Source organism: Rhinoraja longicauda, chromosome 6, assembly GCF_053455715.1.
Source record: "Rhinoraja longicauda isolate Sanriku21f chromosome 6, sRhiLon1.1, whole genome shotgun sequence".
Taxonomy (NCBI): Eukaryota; Metazoa; Chordata; class Chondrichthyes; order Rajiformes; family Arhynchobatidae; genus Rhinoraja; species Rhinoraja longicauda.
The window spans coordinates 66,408,683-66,425,578 of NC_135958.1; the positions used below are offsets into that span (position 1 = coordinate 66,408,683).

The 16,896-nt window shown below is 45.2% G+C and overlaps 1 protein-coding gene across 1 annotated transcript in view; it reads right to left on the reverse strand.

The window, feature by feature from the left end:
• The window catches only part of hid1a (HID1 domain containing a), a 50,901-nt gene that overhangs the window by 10,868 nt on the left and 23,137 nt on the right, over positions 1-16,896 (reverse strand). The window contains exons 7-16 of the mRNA XM_078401192.1: positions 16,493-16,715; positions 14,042-14,098; positions 11,470-11,610; positions 10,981-11,071; positions 9,837-9,988; positions 7,953-8,031; positions 6,087-6,251; positions 3,789-4,016; positions 2,185-2,363; positions 773-802 (exon numbers count right to left, since the gene is read on the reverse strand). Coding sequence (XP_078257318.1) covers positions 773-802; positions 2,185-2,363; positions 3,789-4,016; positions 6,087-6,251; positions 7,953-8,031; positions 9,837-9,988; positions 10,981-11,071; positions 11,470-11,610; positions 14,042-14,098; positions 16,493-16,715 — 1,345 coding nt within the window. The remainder of the gene's footprint in view (positions 1-772; positions 803-2,184; positions 2,364-3,788; positions 4,017-6,086; positions 6,252-7,952; positions 8,032-9,836; positions 9,989-10,980; positions 11,072-11,469; positions 11,611-14,041; positions 14,099-16,492; positions 16,716-16,896) is intronic.

Sequence of the window (16,896 nt, forward strand, 5' to 3'; positions counted from 1 at the left end):
TCATCGATGGTGGAATAGATGATAGAGGATAGGGGTAGAGAACAGGGGGCTAGAGAGCGCAGGCCAAAGAGTGAGGCTGGAGAGCGTGTTGACCATAGGGCCAAGACCAGGGGCGATGGGGGGAGAAAGTCCAGAGGGCACTGAGGACAGGGGTCAGGAGATGGAGGGGCTTGAGATTGGGGACACGGGTTGGGGGTGGAGTTAGAGGGCCAGACTGGGGGCTGAAATGGGGTCTAAAGATGGAGGGAATGGTGACTCGGGAGACATGCAGAGGATAGAGACGGTGCTAGAAAGGGAGTCGGAAACAGGACCAGGAGACAAAGGGTGGGAAGGGCAGAGGAAGGTGGACTGGGGATGATGGGGCGGATGGAGATGGGATTGAGATGAGATTAAAAACTACTGAAACAAGGCAAGAAGCATCTCTTAAATTGGTAAATTACAGCATCAGTAATCTGCTGATCTTTGTTGTTTAAGAACCATCCTTCAGTCACCTACAGCACATTCTAGATCTTGGGACAATTCACCCACGGTGTAACAGCAGCCATATGTCCCTTCAGCCGCAGTGTGGGTGCCCAATGTGCCATCCCCTACCCTGAGGCAGTGTGGACAAAGGCCCGGCTCCATCCACACCAGCACTGCAACCAAAACTGCAGGCAAGCAGTTCTCAGCTTGGAGCAATCACATCAGAATGGCATGGCTGACACAAAATAATTGAAAGACGGAGAGGCAGAGAGAGACATGCAACAACTGCGCACGGAGTGATCAGGCTTACCCAAACAGCTTGGCAAACAACTGCATTTTCCTGGTGGCAGAAGAGAAAAGTATATGAATACAAACCTCAAGCAGTAGTCAATGTGAATAAAAACACAACATCTTGCAAATACTTAGCAGAATCAGTGGAGAAACACTTGACACTTGTGGTGAATGACCTCAGCAGCACTGCACATAAAATTAAACGGATTTAAAGCTGTAAAGTGGGGAGGGGAGAAAAGACCAAAATAGACGGTCTGTGTGCAGGAAGAAGGCAGGCAAGTGATCAAAGGGAAAACAGAGGGGCTCTGTCTGGTTAAGGGCTAAAGATGGGTTTAGAGGATTAATAAACAGGATCTCGTCTCCTGCAGATCCAAATCCTGTTATTATAACTGAGCTACTGCCATTTCCTCGGGTCTTGCATCATCATCTGTCTGTCATTTAATCTCCCGTCTACCCGTCACTGACTTCACTTTTGCTCTCCCCTGTCCTCCCCATTGCAACTCAACCTTTGCTTCATCTCTCTGATCCCATAACCGCTTCTCCCCCACACCTCCTGCCTGACCAGCCACTTCTATCATTTTTAGTTTCATGATTTCAAAGCTGGATTTCTTCACAATTTGCAGCTCAAAACAGACTTTACAATTCTCTCCCTGCCAAAATCACTGAGGAAACCCAGCTCCGATCCCCAGATCACTGAGATTTCAAAGGCACCCTCCATATCTTTGTATTTTATGTTACTCCAGACCATTGATTTTGGAGCTATTCATATTAGATTGCTTTATAAATTTAATTAAGCTGCAGATGATTGCCGTCAGCTACTGAGAGGGAAGCAGAGGCACAAACAGTGATGGCCAAGGAGACCAGAGCTCTGGGTGATTTCCGGTAACCCTGGGATCTCCCCCCAATGCACTACGATCCAGTGGCTCCAGGATAAACGTCAACAGCTCAAAAGCTGCACCTCCAGAAGGCATGACAGAAAACTATCAGCCCGCAGTCCTCTCCCACACTGATTTATGTGTGCCTCCAGTCTCACACCAGTGTGATTGATTAATAGTGGTTGTATCAAGGCATCAGCAGTTATATTATATGTAATGAGACAGTACTCAGTGAGAAGGGGCAGTAATTATATTGTTACCTTCCCAGCCAATTTCTCACTGTGTTATCTCATCATTTTGACATAAGATAACATGATCTTGCTGATATAATCTAATTAAAAAGGTAAAGAATGGCCCTTCTCACTACATTAACAACTTCTATGAATGCTGCATCAGTTTAAAAATACATCAGTACCTCTCGAAGTCACAAAAATAACAACGTGACTCAACCCTTTTTCTTTCTTTCTTAGGAGGTTCAGCAGTTCTCTAGGATTAACTCGACAAGAAAGGCCTCTCCTTCAGGAGAGACAGGATGGGAGCAATATTGGAGCAATACCTGAACACTACATGTCCCGCTGGTAGATTCTGTGTCACTGGTCACTGTAGGAGCAGAGTCCTCAGGAGGGGCGTCGGTCTGAGCCTGATCCTGATCCTGATCCTGATCCTGATCCTGATCCACCCGGCTCAGTGTTCCATCCTCGGACACCTGCGATTTCTCCGTAAGTTTTTCGATATCTGTATACAAAGTGAGGAGAGCAGCCTCAGTGATAACCAGTGACCAGAGCAGACCCCAGTGGTAACCAGTGACCAGAGCAGACCTCAGTGGTAACCAGTGACCAGAGCAGACCTCAGTGGTAACCAGTGACCAGAGCAGACCTCAGTGGTAACCAGTGACCAGAGCAGACCTCAGTGGTAACCAGTGACTAGAGCAGACCTCAGTGGTAACCAGTGACTAGAGCAGACCTCAGTGGTAACCAGTGACCAAAGCAGACCTCAGTGGTAACCAGTGACTAGAGCAGACCTCAGTGGTAACCAGTGACTAGAGCAAGCTCAGTACTAATCTATGACCAGAGTGACTTCAGTGCTGATCAGTGATCTGAGCAAACTTGGTACTAACCAATCACCAGAGCTGAGTTCAGTACTAACCAGAGTGTACCTCAGTACTAACCTGGAATGCATCATGTTCAGCACAAACATAGTGGGCCGCTGGGCCTGTTCCACGCTGTACTGTTCTATGTTCCATATACTAAGCAATGACCAGGGATCGAAGGTATCACAAAATGCTGGAGTAACTCAGCGGGTCAAGCAGCATCTCAGGAGAGAAGGAATGGGTGACGTTTCGGGTTGAGACCCTTCTTCAGACTGCCATAGAGTAGGAGGGCAGGATGGAATCACAGAGGGGGAGCAGCGAGAGATCATGTTGCTAAACTCTCGTTGGAGAACTTCTTCAAAGTAGACATACCTTGAGGAGGAATCGCAGTGGAGCAGCAAGTTGTGCAGGAAAATAACTGCAGATGCTGGTACAAATCGAAGGTATCACAAAAAGCTGGAGTAACTCCGTGGGTCAGGCAGCATCTCAGAAGAGAAGGAATGGGTGAAGCTTCGGGTCGAGACCCTTCTTCAGCGTCACCCATTCCTTCTCTCCTGAGATGCTACTCCAGATTTTTGTGATACCTTCGATTTGTACCAGCATCTGCAGTTATTTTCCTACACACAATGACCAGAGATCAGTACTAATCAATGACCAAAGCCATGCTTGGTATTAAATGGTGGCCAATCATAGGTTAGTACAAACCAGTGATCAATGCATAGCTCAATACTAACAAGTGGCTCAGTATTAACCAATGACCAGAGCTAAACTCTGTACTAACCAGTGACCATTCACAGATTAGTACTAATCATTGACTAAAGCTATGCTCGGTATTAACTGGTGACCAGTGCCTAGCTCAATATTAGCTGGTAACCCGTGCATTGTACAGTATTAACCAGTGTCCCGAGCCAAGGTGCTAACTGGTGACCAGAGTGAGCTCAGTGCTGAGAGGTAATGGGTGCTGTGTAAAGCCCTGCATTGTGAAGTGTGACAGGGAGGTGGTGGTCTTGCGTGGGTGGGATTGTTCTGTCCAGGGGTGGCTGGAGGGACAGATGTTGAGCAGACTATACCTGGGGTTGCAATGAGGCTGGCTTTCAGCGTACCAGGCTCTGCCGGAGCTGCCGGCCGCGATCCTTCCATGGACATGCCCTCCTGAGAGTTCGTCCGCGAGATGGGCTCAGCTGATTTCTTCTTCCTCTGTAAAGCTTTCTGGATGGCAGCAGGGTCAGTCGGGAGATTGGCGAGCTGGTGGAAGACATTGCGCTTCCGAATTATGGCATAAACCAGGTTTGAATTCCCTGCAACAAGAAGCAACTGTTTCATCCTGCGGAAAGATTGGTCTGAAACAGGGCAGCGGACACAATCCCACCCAGCCACAGTCACAGCTGTACTTGGGAATACTTCCACCAGCCCCTCATTGATCACTGCTCATTCACTGAGATACATTCAACTATTGCATCTAGTTCCCAACCACCCTCTCTTACCTTCAGTTAATAATCAGCAAATCTGTATTTCAGCAAATATTCTGACACTATGTGTACCAAGTAAAGGTTGTCTCTACAGTCTCATCACATGTTCCTATGGAAGGGATTAGATGGAGTAAAGCTCCCTCTGCCACATCTCATCATACACTCCAGGGAAGGGACAGCACAGGTTAGATGGAGGCAAGGTCACAGGGCAGGGGTTAGACCAAGTGAAACATTTGTGATTGGAAGCCCATGGCCAGCGTCGTATTTTCTGTGGAGTTTAACAAAGGTAATATACAATGAATGCTAGTGCCCTGGATAATATTGAGGAACAAAGGGACCTTGATGCACACGTTTGCTGATCCATAATGGTGGCTCACAGGTGGATGGGGTAATGATGAAGGTATACAGAATGCTTAACTCAGCATGGGCCTAATGTACCAGAGCAGGGTGTTCTCACTACATTAAAAAAATATATTGGTTCGGCAATAGCTGGAACATTATGTCCATTTCTCGTCACCAGACTAGAAAAAGGATCTGATTAAACGGAGAGAGTGCAGAGAAGATTCACCAATACATTGCCTGGGATGGAACGATTCAGTTGAGGGAGACATGAGAGGTTGTGTTTGTTTTCCCTGGAGTGGAGGGGGCTGAGGGGGACCCGAGGTGTACAGAATAATGAGAGGCTTATGTAGGACAGACAGACAGACATGCAGACGTGACTAAAGCCAAAGGACATAAACTCAAGGACAATAGATTTAAGAGGTTTAGAGGGCAGCTGAGGAAATATTTAGTTTTATCCAGAGAGTGGTTGGAATCTGGAGTGCACTGCCAAGAGGGTGGAGGAGGCAGAGATTCTCACAACATTTACACACTGAACTCTTCAATCACAAAGCCATAGCGGGCCATAGGACAAGTGCTCATAAATGATATTGGTGCAGATGGCTCATTGGTGGCCGGTATGATCATGCTGGCCTGTGCTTTAGGACTGAAACTCTTTGATATTCCAGAACCAGGCAGGGACAGCATGGGTTAGACAGAGCATAAAGCTCTCTCTCCACAGTGCTGACACACACTTCGTGGGCAGGCTTATTAGGCTCCAAAGTCTGGTCTTCCCCAACAGCTGCTGACGACCTTCTACCGCTGCACCATCGAGAGCATCCTAACGCATGGCATCCCTGTGTGGTACCTCAGCTGCACGGAGGCAGAAAGGAAAGCTCTACAGCGGGTAGTCCATAGAGCTCAGAGGGCCATCGGAACACAGCTACCAGACTTAGAGGGCATCTACAACACACGATGCCTCAAAAAAGCCACCAGCATCCACAAACACTCTTCACACCCCTGCAACAGTCTGTTCGAACTCCTTCCATCGGGCAGACGATACAAGGCCTTCTACGCCCGCACCTCCAGACTCAGGAACAGCTTCATCCCCAGGGCCATAGCTGCTATGAACCGGTCCTGCTGAGCCGGATGGCCACAACGCATAGATCAACTTGCACTTTACCCTGTCCAAAACTGTTTCGTTTTGTTGCGTTGCTGCTGTCTAAATTACTTAAATTATTGCATCGTATGGGAGGCGCATTCCCAATCTCGTTGTACCCCTGGGTACAATGACAATAAAGATATATTGTATTGTATTGTATTGTATTATTATAAACTAAAAGCAGAGTTAAGTTTCCTCCACGTGGACTCTACAAAGCTGTTCAACTCCAATACAACAAGATGACTTCTCAGTGATTGAATCGCATTTCCAATGTCATCATTCACATGGTCTCTACTTGATAATTAGCCTAACCTACAGTCAAATTACACTATCGGAGGTCTATTTTATTTCCAATGAAATAGCTTTTGACATTCAAAGTAGATGGTAATATAATTTTCAGACGCCAAGGACACACTTACCATCAAATTGGTACTGGATGATGTTATTGAAGACTTCAAGAAGGAAGAAGACCAAGTGGTGGTTCTGGGATGCTGAAAACAGGAACCATGTTGTCGAGAAGGCTTCCAGTAAGTGCAGAAGTTTATTGGCAGCAACCATGGACAAACTCTTCAGATAAGGAGAAACTATAACAAAAAACATATTACTTATTGCCTGTGTAATCCATTTCAAACCTATACTTATTCGACCCAGCCAATCTATACAGCCCTTTACACTCATCCAACCTCAGGGTGTGGTGGTCTTAGATGACGGACAAAGATGCTACCAGCATTGGGGGCTTGAGATTCTGGGAGGGACAGAAGAGCTGAGACTTTTTTCCCTGGAGCATAGGAGGTTGAGGGCTGGCTTTGGGGATTCATAAAATCATGATAGACGTAGATAGAATAGATAGTGACAGTCTTTTCCGCAGGGTAGAGAAGTCTAAAGCTAGTGGCCAGAGGTTTAAGGTGAGGGGAAAGATTTTAAAGGGTCTTTTCCACAGAGGTTGGTGGGTATATGGAACTAGCTGTGAGCGTAAGTGGTTGAGTGAAGTACAAATAGAATATTTAAAGAACATTTAGATAGATACGTCATTAGGAGAGATTTAAAGGAATATGGGTGAAACACAGGCAAATATAACTAACTCAGATAGGCCATATGTTTGACATTGATGAGTTAGGCCGAAGGGTCTGTTTGTATGTTGAGTAACATGACTATGAAGATGATTCTTTCACCATCCAGATGTTAATCATGCTTGCAATGTGTGTACATGTTTGTCATGCAGTGCAGCTTTCTTGATAACTGCACAATAAATGCTTGCAAACACATTTCTGTCACAAGTCATCTGGAGGAAATCTGTAAAGGAACAACATGAGGAAAGATATGACCTTACTCATGCAGTCAGATTTAATGTTGTAATCTTCAAAATCGCATACTCATATGCATAAAAGCCTACACTTTGAGCTAAGCTTTGATGAAAGCCATTCCTGTCCTGTTCAGTAGGATACGGTGGCATCCTGTAGAAGGATACCTCAGCAGAAACAAGTATCCTTCAAGACAAAGACTTTCTAGACTGAAGGAACTGAAGGGACTGAAGGAGCGCACAGCAAGATCCCATCAACAGCAATGATATGATATCTAGAAAAATGGTTTAGTGATGCTGATTTGAGGGTTAGCTACTGAGAGAACTCCCAGTCTAGTGAGAGAACACCTCTACTTCCTTAAAAGGCTTAGGAAGTTCAGCATGACCCCAACAACTCTCACCAACTTCTGCAACTGTGCCGTAGAAAGCATCTTATTGGGCAATTGAACCATTCTACCAACTAGGGAGCAGTCCTGAGTTACGATCTACCTCATTGGAGATCATTGGACCATCTTTGATCAGATGTTATTTTGCACATAACATTATTCACGTTACTCCCTTTATCATGTATCAGTACACTATGGATAGCTCTGTATTATGTATTAAGTTTCCACTGACTGGTTAACATGCAACAAAAGCTTTTCACTGTACCTCTGTACACGTGACAATAAACTAAACTCAAAACTCCTACTCTTCTTTAAAGTAGTCCTGTGGGATCTGTTATATTTCTGAGCCACATTCTGGGGCTAATTTTAGTGTCTTGTCAGCAAAGAGGCACCTGCAGCAGTAGTCCCGCAGTACTGTAGCCCTGAGGACTGAATTGCGACTTCCATCATTTTACTGGTTCGGAGGCAAGTCTAACCAGTGCCATGGATGGTTAAATCAGCAAATTGGTAAAATAAATCAGTTCACTAATCAATAAACCATGAAAGAAAACCTTTCACACCACAGTGAGAAACTCCAGTGAGAAGTTCCTGAGACATACCGTTAACAACAATAGTGAGCAGGCAATCGAAAAGTGGCTGCAAACGCTGGTGTCCGCTTGTGATGATCTTGTGAAACACCTGTCACAAATGACAATAAGTCCAGGTTCAGAGCAGAGAATTCATGCCTGGCATCACCTTTCCTTGCCTCAATGTGGAGCCCTTGAGCGCAGCCATTCCCTTGATTTTCACTGCAGTACAGTCCTTCTGAAATCTCTTCCTATTTTACACTTGCTTTACCAGCCCCACATCACACCTCCTTCCACCCCAGAATCCCCCCCCCCTCCCCCTCCATTATAAGGGTTCCTGCCTTTGGTCCTCTGTTAGCATTGACTTGCACATTTACACTCCTCTATTCAAACCTGTTCTTCCCAAGTTCACCACTACCGTCAGCCAATTTAAGCTGCTCAACTTTCAATCTCCTCCCCCCAAGCCTAGCTAGGGAAAGAAGACCGAGCTAGAAGAGATCATTAATTTGGGAGAAAGATCCTACAGAGCACGGTAGTGCAGCGGTAGAGTTGCTGCTTTACAGCGAATGCAGCGCCGGAGACTCAGGTTCGATCCTGACTACGGGTGCTGCACTGTAAGGAGTTTGTACGTTCTCCCCGTGACCTGCGTGGGTTTTCTCCGAGATCTTCGGTTTCCTCCCACACTCCAAAGACGTACAGGTATGTAGGTTAATTGGCTGGGTAAATGTAAAATGTAAAAATTGTCCCTAGTGGGTGTAGGATAGTGTTAATGTACGGGGATCGCTGGGCGGCACGGACTTGGTGGGCCGAAAAGGACTGTTTCCGGCTGTATAGATATGATATGATATGATATGAAATGGTTTGTTTTATGCAGAAAATTATTAATACCTGATGTGAATAACTGTATTTTACCATGAAAAATCTCAGGAATTCCTGAGCTATGCTACACTCAACGGAATATCTTCAAAGTGCAGCGATGTAGGAAACTTTCCTGTCAATTTGTGCATAGCAGATTCGCTCATACATCAATGAATTAAAAAATTAAAATCTAGTATTGATGATGATCTAACAAGATAAATCTTCACCCAGACATGGGAGAATTCCCAGTCTTCGCTGAAATAGTGGCATGGACCTTCTACATCTGGGTGGCTCAATAGCTCATCTAAAAGAAAAAAACGTTGCCAGAATTGACTGAAATTTCTTTAATTAGTGTCGGTGTTATCTCAGTGACAGCACTGAGAGTAAACGTTACAGAGCACTGCTGTAAAGGGTGCTCACTTGTGTCTTGGACAAATTAATTTTGCAGCCAAATGAAAATAAACCGATTTAGTTTAGTTTGGTTGAGAGATGCAGCATGGAAAAAAGGCCCTTCAGCCCACTGAGTCAATAGACAATAGGTGCAGGAGTAGGCCATTCAGCCCTTCAAGCCAGCACCGCCATTCAATGTGATCATGGCTGATAAATGCCAACCAATGATCACCCATACCCTAGTTCCAAATTCTCCCATTTGTGCATCCCACACACAAGGGGCAATTTACAGAAGACAATTAACCTTCAAATCTCTATGTCATTGGAATGTGGGAAGAAACCGGAGCACCCAGAGAAAACCCAAGTAGTCAAAGGGAAAACGTACAAACTCCCGATGGATAGCACCCGTAGTCAAGGTCGAACCTGGGTCTCTGGCGCTGCAAGACAGTAAATCTAACCCTATGCCACATTGCATTTAATGTCTTCCTGCAGTGGGCGAACTAACTATTTCAGCACCTTCTCATGTACCTAACTCCTTACAACAGGCTTAAAATAGTGTTTAATCAAAATTCTGCCTTTCTTTTACAATGGTTTAAACTCTAATCACATTATCAATTCACTGTTTGGGATTCTGCGATTACAAGTGCATTAGGCATCTCTGATACATACGACAATCAGAAGGTCGGCATGTGTTCCTGTGAAGACTGGGATGTCCATGGGCACACGGACCGAGTAGGGTTTGTTCAGCCGGACGCCAAAGTTTCGCTCTCCACTGAGAAGCAAGAGGATGAAGACCCCGATGTGCATCAAACCCACTCGGGCTACAAGAGAAAAGATTAAAAATTTAGAAATGTATCACTCTGTTTCACTTCCTTCCACCAGTTAGAATGACACCACTAGCCATTAAAGTACCAGTGGCTGCAGGGTGACCACTTCACCCAGTGTGGTGCTAGCATCTCCACACTGAGCATTGCCAGCAGAGCTTCTGAGCAGCGAAGGTACGTAGTCAGGACCAATCCAGCCACAGTCAGACACGTGGCAGTAAGGGTGTTACCTTTAATGAGGTCCCAAAGTCTATGGTCATTCCCCTCTAATATTTAACTTCAAATATGGCAGATTTTCATCAAATCGTTCCTGTATAACCTATTTACTGGGGAAACCATGCCAGCCCACTGAACAATTCGCCAACAGTTTGTATAAAATAAGTTAATCAATACAGTCCCAGCACATTTTTCAAAGAGCAGCAGAAATTGTGGAGACACATGTTTTGATCAGTCTTAATCAGTTTGAAGAAGGGTTCCATCCCAAAATGTCACCTGTCCATTCCCTCCCCAGATGACTCTGATCCGATTCTAAACTGCCCTGCTGAGTTCCTTGAGCAGAAGATGCATATGCTCCAGTCTAATGGGGTTGTGGACAGTGAAGATGGTTGTCTAAGTTTACAGTGGGATTTAGGTCAATGAACAAAGGAATGGCACACGGAATTTAACTCTGACCATGGCAAAGTAATGCATTTTGGGAAATTAAACCATATTGCTTGAGCAACCTTTTCTGAAGATATTTAACAAATTCCATATCCTTAGCACTGTAGAATCCCAGTCAGTATTAGAGAAGGTAAAATCATCCTCTATTTCAACCCCATTATTCCTACAGCTATCTCTGATCTCCCTAGATATCTATTTTCAACCAACTATTGGGAAGCCAGCAGTACAATCCCATCAAAATGATCACCCACTGGTTACTTCTGAGTTCCACCCCTGTAACCTCAACAGACACTGTAAGGAAAGTCAATGCAGACAAGAGTGGAGCTTACACTGGTCAGCTCGGGCATCATTCAAGTAGTACAGGATGGGGACCAAGACATCCAGGACATCACTGCTCTTCAGTGCAAAGAATAAAAATTTCTGGAAAAGATCAGACAAGTCATGCAACATCATTTCCGAAACTACATTTCACTATTATTCACCAGAACCTGAAAGGTTGCTGACTTTGCAAATCCCAATACCCAAACCATCAAAACAATTTAACATTAAGCACGTTAGCATTCACACTACAAAAATTTAAAGCTCTGTCATAGCAAGTATTAGGGATTCTTCATGGACAAGAAGTCAATCCCCAAAATACGAATAGCACAGTGACCCCACACATCCCTCCCCAGACTCTCCAGATACACTGGGTATCGCAGTGACTCTCGCTGGCTATTATTGTGCTAACTTACCTCTGACAATATAGTCCTAGGCTATCCCGCTTTGCTTTACTGATTTACCAATCTGTGAAGAGGTCAATATATTTATAAGCTTACTTTGTTGAAGTCACAGAGTTTCCAGAAGAGGACCAGCAGCTCCTGGTGGAACTGAATCTTTTTGGTGGAGTTGGGCAGATAAGTCTGCAGCAGCGGGTTGTTGAGCAGGCGAGCAAGGCCCTTCAGAATGAACTGAAAATCCTGTGCAACAAAAATCACAAACAGTTATCACTTATGTTTTGTCCTAAATACTATTAATGCAGCAGTCAGAAAGCTTCCTGACAGATCTCAATCAATGGGCGACACAAGTTCAAAGCTCCACCTTGGAGCAGTGCCACAGACCGGCTCAACCTCCCTGGCAACAAAACAAAGCAGTCAGAAATAATAAAAATCCTAAATACCAAAGGGCAGACTACCAAGGAAATGTATTTGGTGTTCAGTATTGTCTGTTAATAACATACTCAGTGAGAAGCAACAACAAACTGGCCATTAATGTTACATCATCGATGAAATCATGAGGAACAAACTGGCCATCAGGGATTAGGCATCCTGTCGGCACACATTCAGAAGAATAAAGAGCATGGCAAGAGACACTCAAATTAATCAGGAGATGCAGGGAACAATTAGAAAGTCGAAGAGGAATGATGACATTTCATTATCCTGGAACATTAAACGGTGGCATTCCCATTGAGTTCTAAGTTTAAAAAGCTTGAGCTGGAGACATGGTCATATCCTGCAGCTACAGAATTAAATGCAGTTAGTTAAGTCATGTGAAGTAAAAAGATACTAACAGTATCAGCGTGGATAAAACTACTGAAGTATCACTATGAACCATCTGATCCACTGATACCTGAGGAAGGGAAATCTGCCCTGCTTACCCAGCCAAGCTTGTATGTGGCTCCAGGCCCAGTAAACTGAACAATTGGTGCAAAATTTTCGATTGGCATTCACATTCCACAAATAAATTAACAAAATGAAAAATTAAAAATAGGTACAAGACTTAAAGAAACATCACAGTCAGGACAGGAATAGGACATTGAGGTGAAATTGCAGAAATATTAAGTGACTGCTTTACACCCTGCCCCTCTCCCAACCGCCACATGACAGTCATCCATTCCTTCTGACTGCCTCCCATTAAGCTGTGGGGTGATCTCTGAAATCGTGATATTCACGCAACTCCCAGCTCACGTATGTACAGGAGTGCCTCCAATCAACATTCAAACTCTGAAACCCGGCACTCAATCTGCCAAGACTGGAGGCGGCTCCCACTGATATGGTCACCCGGGCCCCAAGGAGTGCCTCACAATTCCACTGCCGCAGAATGTACAACACTCCAGATTGAGCTCACCTGCCAAACTTCTAATTCAGAAAGTACTGAATCACTGTTCACATTTTACTGGAACTTTAAAAAGTGAAATTCCCCCACCCCTCTCAGTGACTGGTACCAATGTCACACTGCCCAACCAAGACCAGTGATGAGAAGATGCCACATGCTCTCCTCACTGAAGTCCCCTCACACTGAGACCACCGCACTGCTCCATCCACTGTGACGAGTTCACAACTACAACTCCAAGGAGCAATCTCCTCTCAAGTGCCTTGTTTACTTCCTCATCTGAAAGTTCAAGCCTCAGCTAAAATGAAACATCCTTCAACTGTATCACAGTATCAGCCTGATGAATCCACCTTTAACATTACCACTAATATATGAAATACTTGTTCTATCCATCCAGTGAATCAGTGGCCATCGTGTTCTATCTTCCCTCCCCTCCCCTGTATTGTTATCTCCTGGTGCTCTCCTGGGTGGTATCCTTGGACATCAAAAGCTGTGCTCCTCTAGCACCACCCCCCCCCCCCCCCCACCTGTCAACTCATAGTCATAGTTATGATTAATTGCATTTATAGGGAACATTTCACTGAAAAGCATTGTTGTAGACACAGTGTCATATGGCACAGAAACAAGCCCTTCAGCCCAACTCATTCATGCCGATGAACTTGCCTAAACAAGCTAATGCCATTTGCCTGTGCCTATCCCATCTCTCTCCAAACCTTTCCAGTCCATGTCCAAGAATCTATTAAATAGGTGTCAGGTGTCAGAGGTTATGGAGAAAAGGCAGGAGAATGGGGTTAGGAGGGAGAGATAGATTAGCCATGATTGAATGGCAGAGTAAACTTGATGGGCCGAATGGCCTAATTCTACTCCTATCACCTATGACTTTATGACCTTAAATATCATAACTGTGCCATCCTTTGCACTTCTTCCGGCAATTCATTCGATAAACCCATAACTCTCTGAAAACATTCGCCCTCAGGTCCCACTTAAAGACTTTTCCCTCTCACTTTACACCAAGGAGCACTAATTTTCGGCTCAGCTACACTGGGGAAAAGATTCTGGCTATTCACATTATCTAATCTCTTCATAATTTTATATACCTCAAAACAGTCACCCCTGAGCCACCTATGCTCCAGGGGACTTTCTGCCAGATCAATGGAAACATTAGAATTGATCTACTATTAACTAATTTATCCTTCCCTTTATCAGTCAACAGTTCGATCAGGATTCCAGTCCCTTGTCACACCTGCAGGGAGAATTCCACAGATCTTCACAAAAATGCTGTAAAATAAGGATTCTTACCTCTTCTCTGTGGATTCGGGAAAGGTAGTTGACAAACAGATTCTCAGGACCAGGAGGCTGGAAGGGACAAAAAGGCAAAGTTTTTGAACTGAGAACCTGCAGACTGGGACAGTTCCAGCATTTCACCGTCCGTCCCTGATCACCTCATGGGTGAAGCCAAAGCCGGCACAATGCTGAATAAAACTAGACCAGGTGGCCACAGTAACTGGAGCTGAGGCGTACAACTGCTTTCAATGAGGCTGCTGTTGAGAAGGAGGCATGAAAGGAAGCCACCCTGCTCACTTGTCAGTCAAGACTAGTTCACTCTCCGGCTCTCAGTCCACTGCTCAAACAACAAGACAACCACTTAGACAGGGACTTTTAGACGTGTTGAGAGCTTCTGCTACAATCACTTTGTCAGACAGCGAGTTCCAGGCACCCACCATGTTCAGGGTAAAAACCTTCTTCTGCAATTCCTCTCTAAAACCCTTCCATTTCTGCAAAAGGGCAATAGGGAAGAGGAGCAGCAGCATTGATTAAAGAGGACATTGCAATCCCAGAGAAAGAATATCCAGAAATGACCAAAGGGAGAAGCGAGTTCTTTAGAATCAAGAAACAACAGAACTACAGGTTAAACCAGACTATTTATATGTCGGCAACTATTGGAGAGGATGCTGGGGAGAGCTTGTGAAATAAAATTGCAGAAAAGTACAAGAGCCACAAGAGGTGTTAGGAGACTAAAACTATCTAAATAAGACTGGAGAAACAAACAATCTGCTGGAGGAACCAAGCAGGTTGAGTAGCATCTGGGAAGGGAAATGGACAGTAGACCTTTCAGATCAGGACTCCTCATCTGGACTGCAATGACTGGGATAGTAATATCAGAAACAGATAAGGGAGTTTATTAAATTATGAAATGGATAGATAGGGTAGATAATCAGATTTTTTCCCCAGGATAAAAATGTCAAAAACTAGAGGGTATAACTTAAGGTGTTTAGGCGACGGTTTAAGGGAGATGTGTGAGGCAAGTATTTTTTTACACAGGCAATGGTAGGTACCATGGAATCGTTGCCAGGAGAGGTAGTAGCACCAATACGAGAACGTTGTTTAACAGACTTTTAAAAGGGCACATGAACAGGCAGGAAATGGAGGGATATAGAACATGTGCAGGCAGATGGGGTTAGTTAGATTGATATCATTGTCATTACAGACATCGTGGGCCAAAGGGCCTGTTCCTGTGCTGTTCTGTGTTCCAACCACACATTCTCGACATTCATTTAGATTGCCATCATCACCAAATCCTCCGTAATCAACAGCTGAAAATAACAAGAAAACTTAATACAATCCAGGGAAAAAGCATCCCACTTGAATGGCACCGCACTGACCATTCTAAACATTCCCTCCAACTCTGTTCAATAGACAATAGACAATAGGTGCAGGAGTAGGACATTCAGCCCTTCGAGCCAGCACCGCCATTCAATGCGATCATGGCTGATCACTCTCAATCAGTACCCCGTTCCTGCCTTCTCCCCATACCCCCTCACTCCGCTATCCTTAAGAGCTCTATCCAGCTCTCTCTTGAAAGCATCCAACGAACTGGCCTCCACTGCCTTCTGAGGCAGAGAATTCCACACCTTCACCACTCTCTGACTGAAAAAGTTCTTCCTCATCTCCGTTCTAAATGGCCTACCCCTTATTCTTAAACTGTGGCCCCTTGTTCTGGACTCCCCCAACATTGGGAACATGTTTCCTGCCTCTAATGTGTCCAATCCCCTAATTATCTTATATGTTTCAATAACATCCCCCCTCATCCTTCTAAATTCCAGTGTATACAAGCCCAATCGCTCCAGCCTTTCAACATACGAGTCCCGCCATTCCGGGAATTAACCTAGTGAACCTACGCTGCACGCCCTCCATAGCAAGAATATCCTTCCTCAAATTTGGAGACCAAAGCTGCACACAGTACTCCAGGTGCGGTTTCACCAGGGCCCGGTACAACTGTAGAAGTTCCATCACTGCTGTTGCGTATCAAGACTAAAATGTGTTGTGGTTACTCACCAACAGCAACTCCCAAATCTTTAACATCCACACCACGTTGGACAAGGCAGCAGGCACTTGGGAAAACCGCCAAGTTCTTTGCCAAGTCATGCAGCACCCTGACAGAATTATATCACTATTCATTCATTGTCACCGGATGTAGACTCTGGACCTCCCTCCCGACTGCGCTGCAAGATTCCCTTCACCAGAATGGCTGCAGTGCTTCGAGGGGATAGCTCATCACCCCCTGCTCATTGGCAATGCTGGCCCTACCAGCAAAGCTCCAAAAATGAATAATTAAACTGCCGTTCTGCACAACATCTTCATACATCCGCATCCTCTTCTTTTTCTGACATGGGGGTTGAAGGGGAGCAGGGTAGAGAGTAGCAGACTGCATAGTTCCTCGAGCCCATTCCCCATTCACAGTGCGCTCACCTCAGTGTCATCCATGGCTGTGCTTGTTGTGGTCCCATCAACTGAGGGGCTCTGGCTGGTGGAGGCATCATACTCCAGGGTAGCAATGAGAACCTGGGCGGCCACCTCAACCAGGGGCTCTCGATAGTCAGAGAAGAGTAGGTGGTTGTATGGGAACCCATACCCTACAGGATCGTAGGCACAGACAATGTTCAACAGGGACGTAAACAGCGGTAGTGCATGCCTGAAACAAAGGAGCCAACCACAAGCAGAGTTAGACACGGCAACTCATTGTGTGGAGTGTGCATCACCCAGCAAAACCCCACCACATTGAGAAACAAAGATGCAGAACCCACAAAACACAAAGTCTGTGTGGGAAAGGGTCAAACAGTGATCATACTGTCCAGGTAAGTCAGTGATCAAAC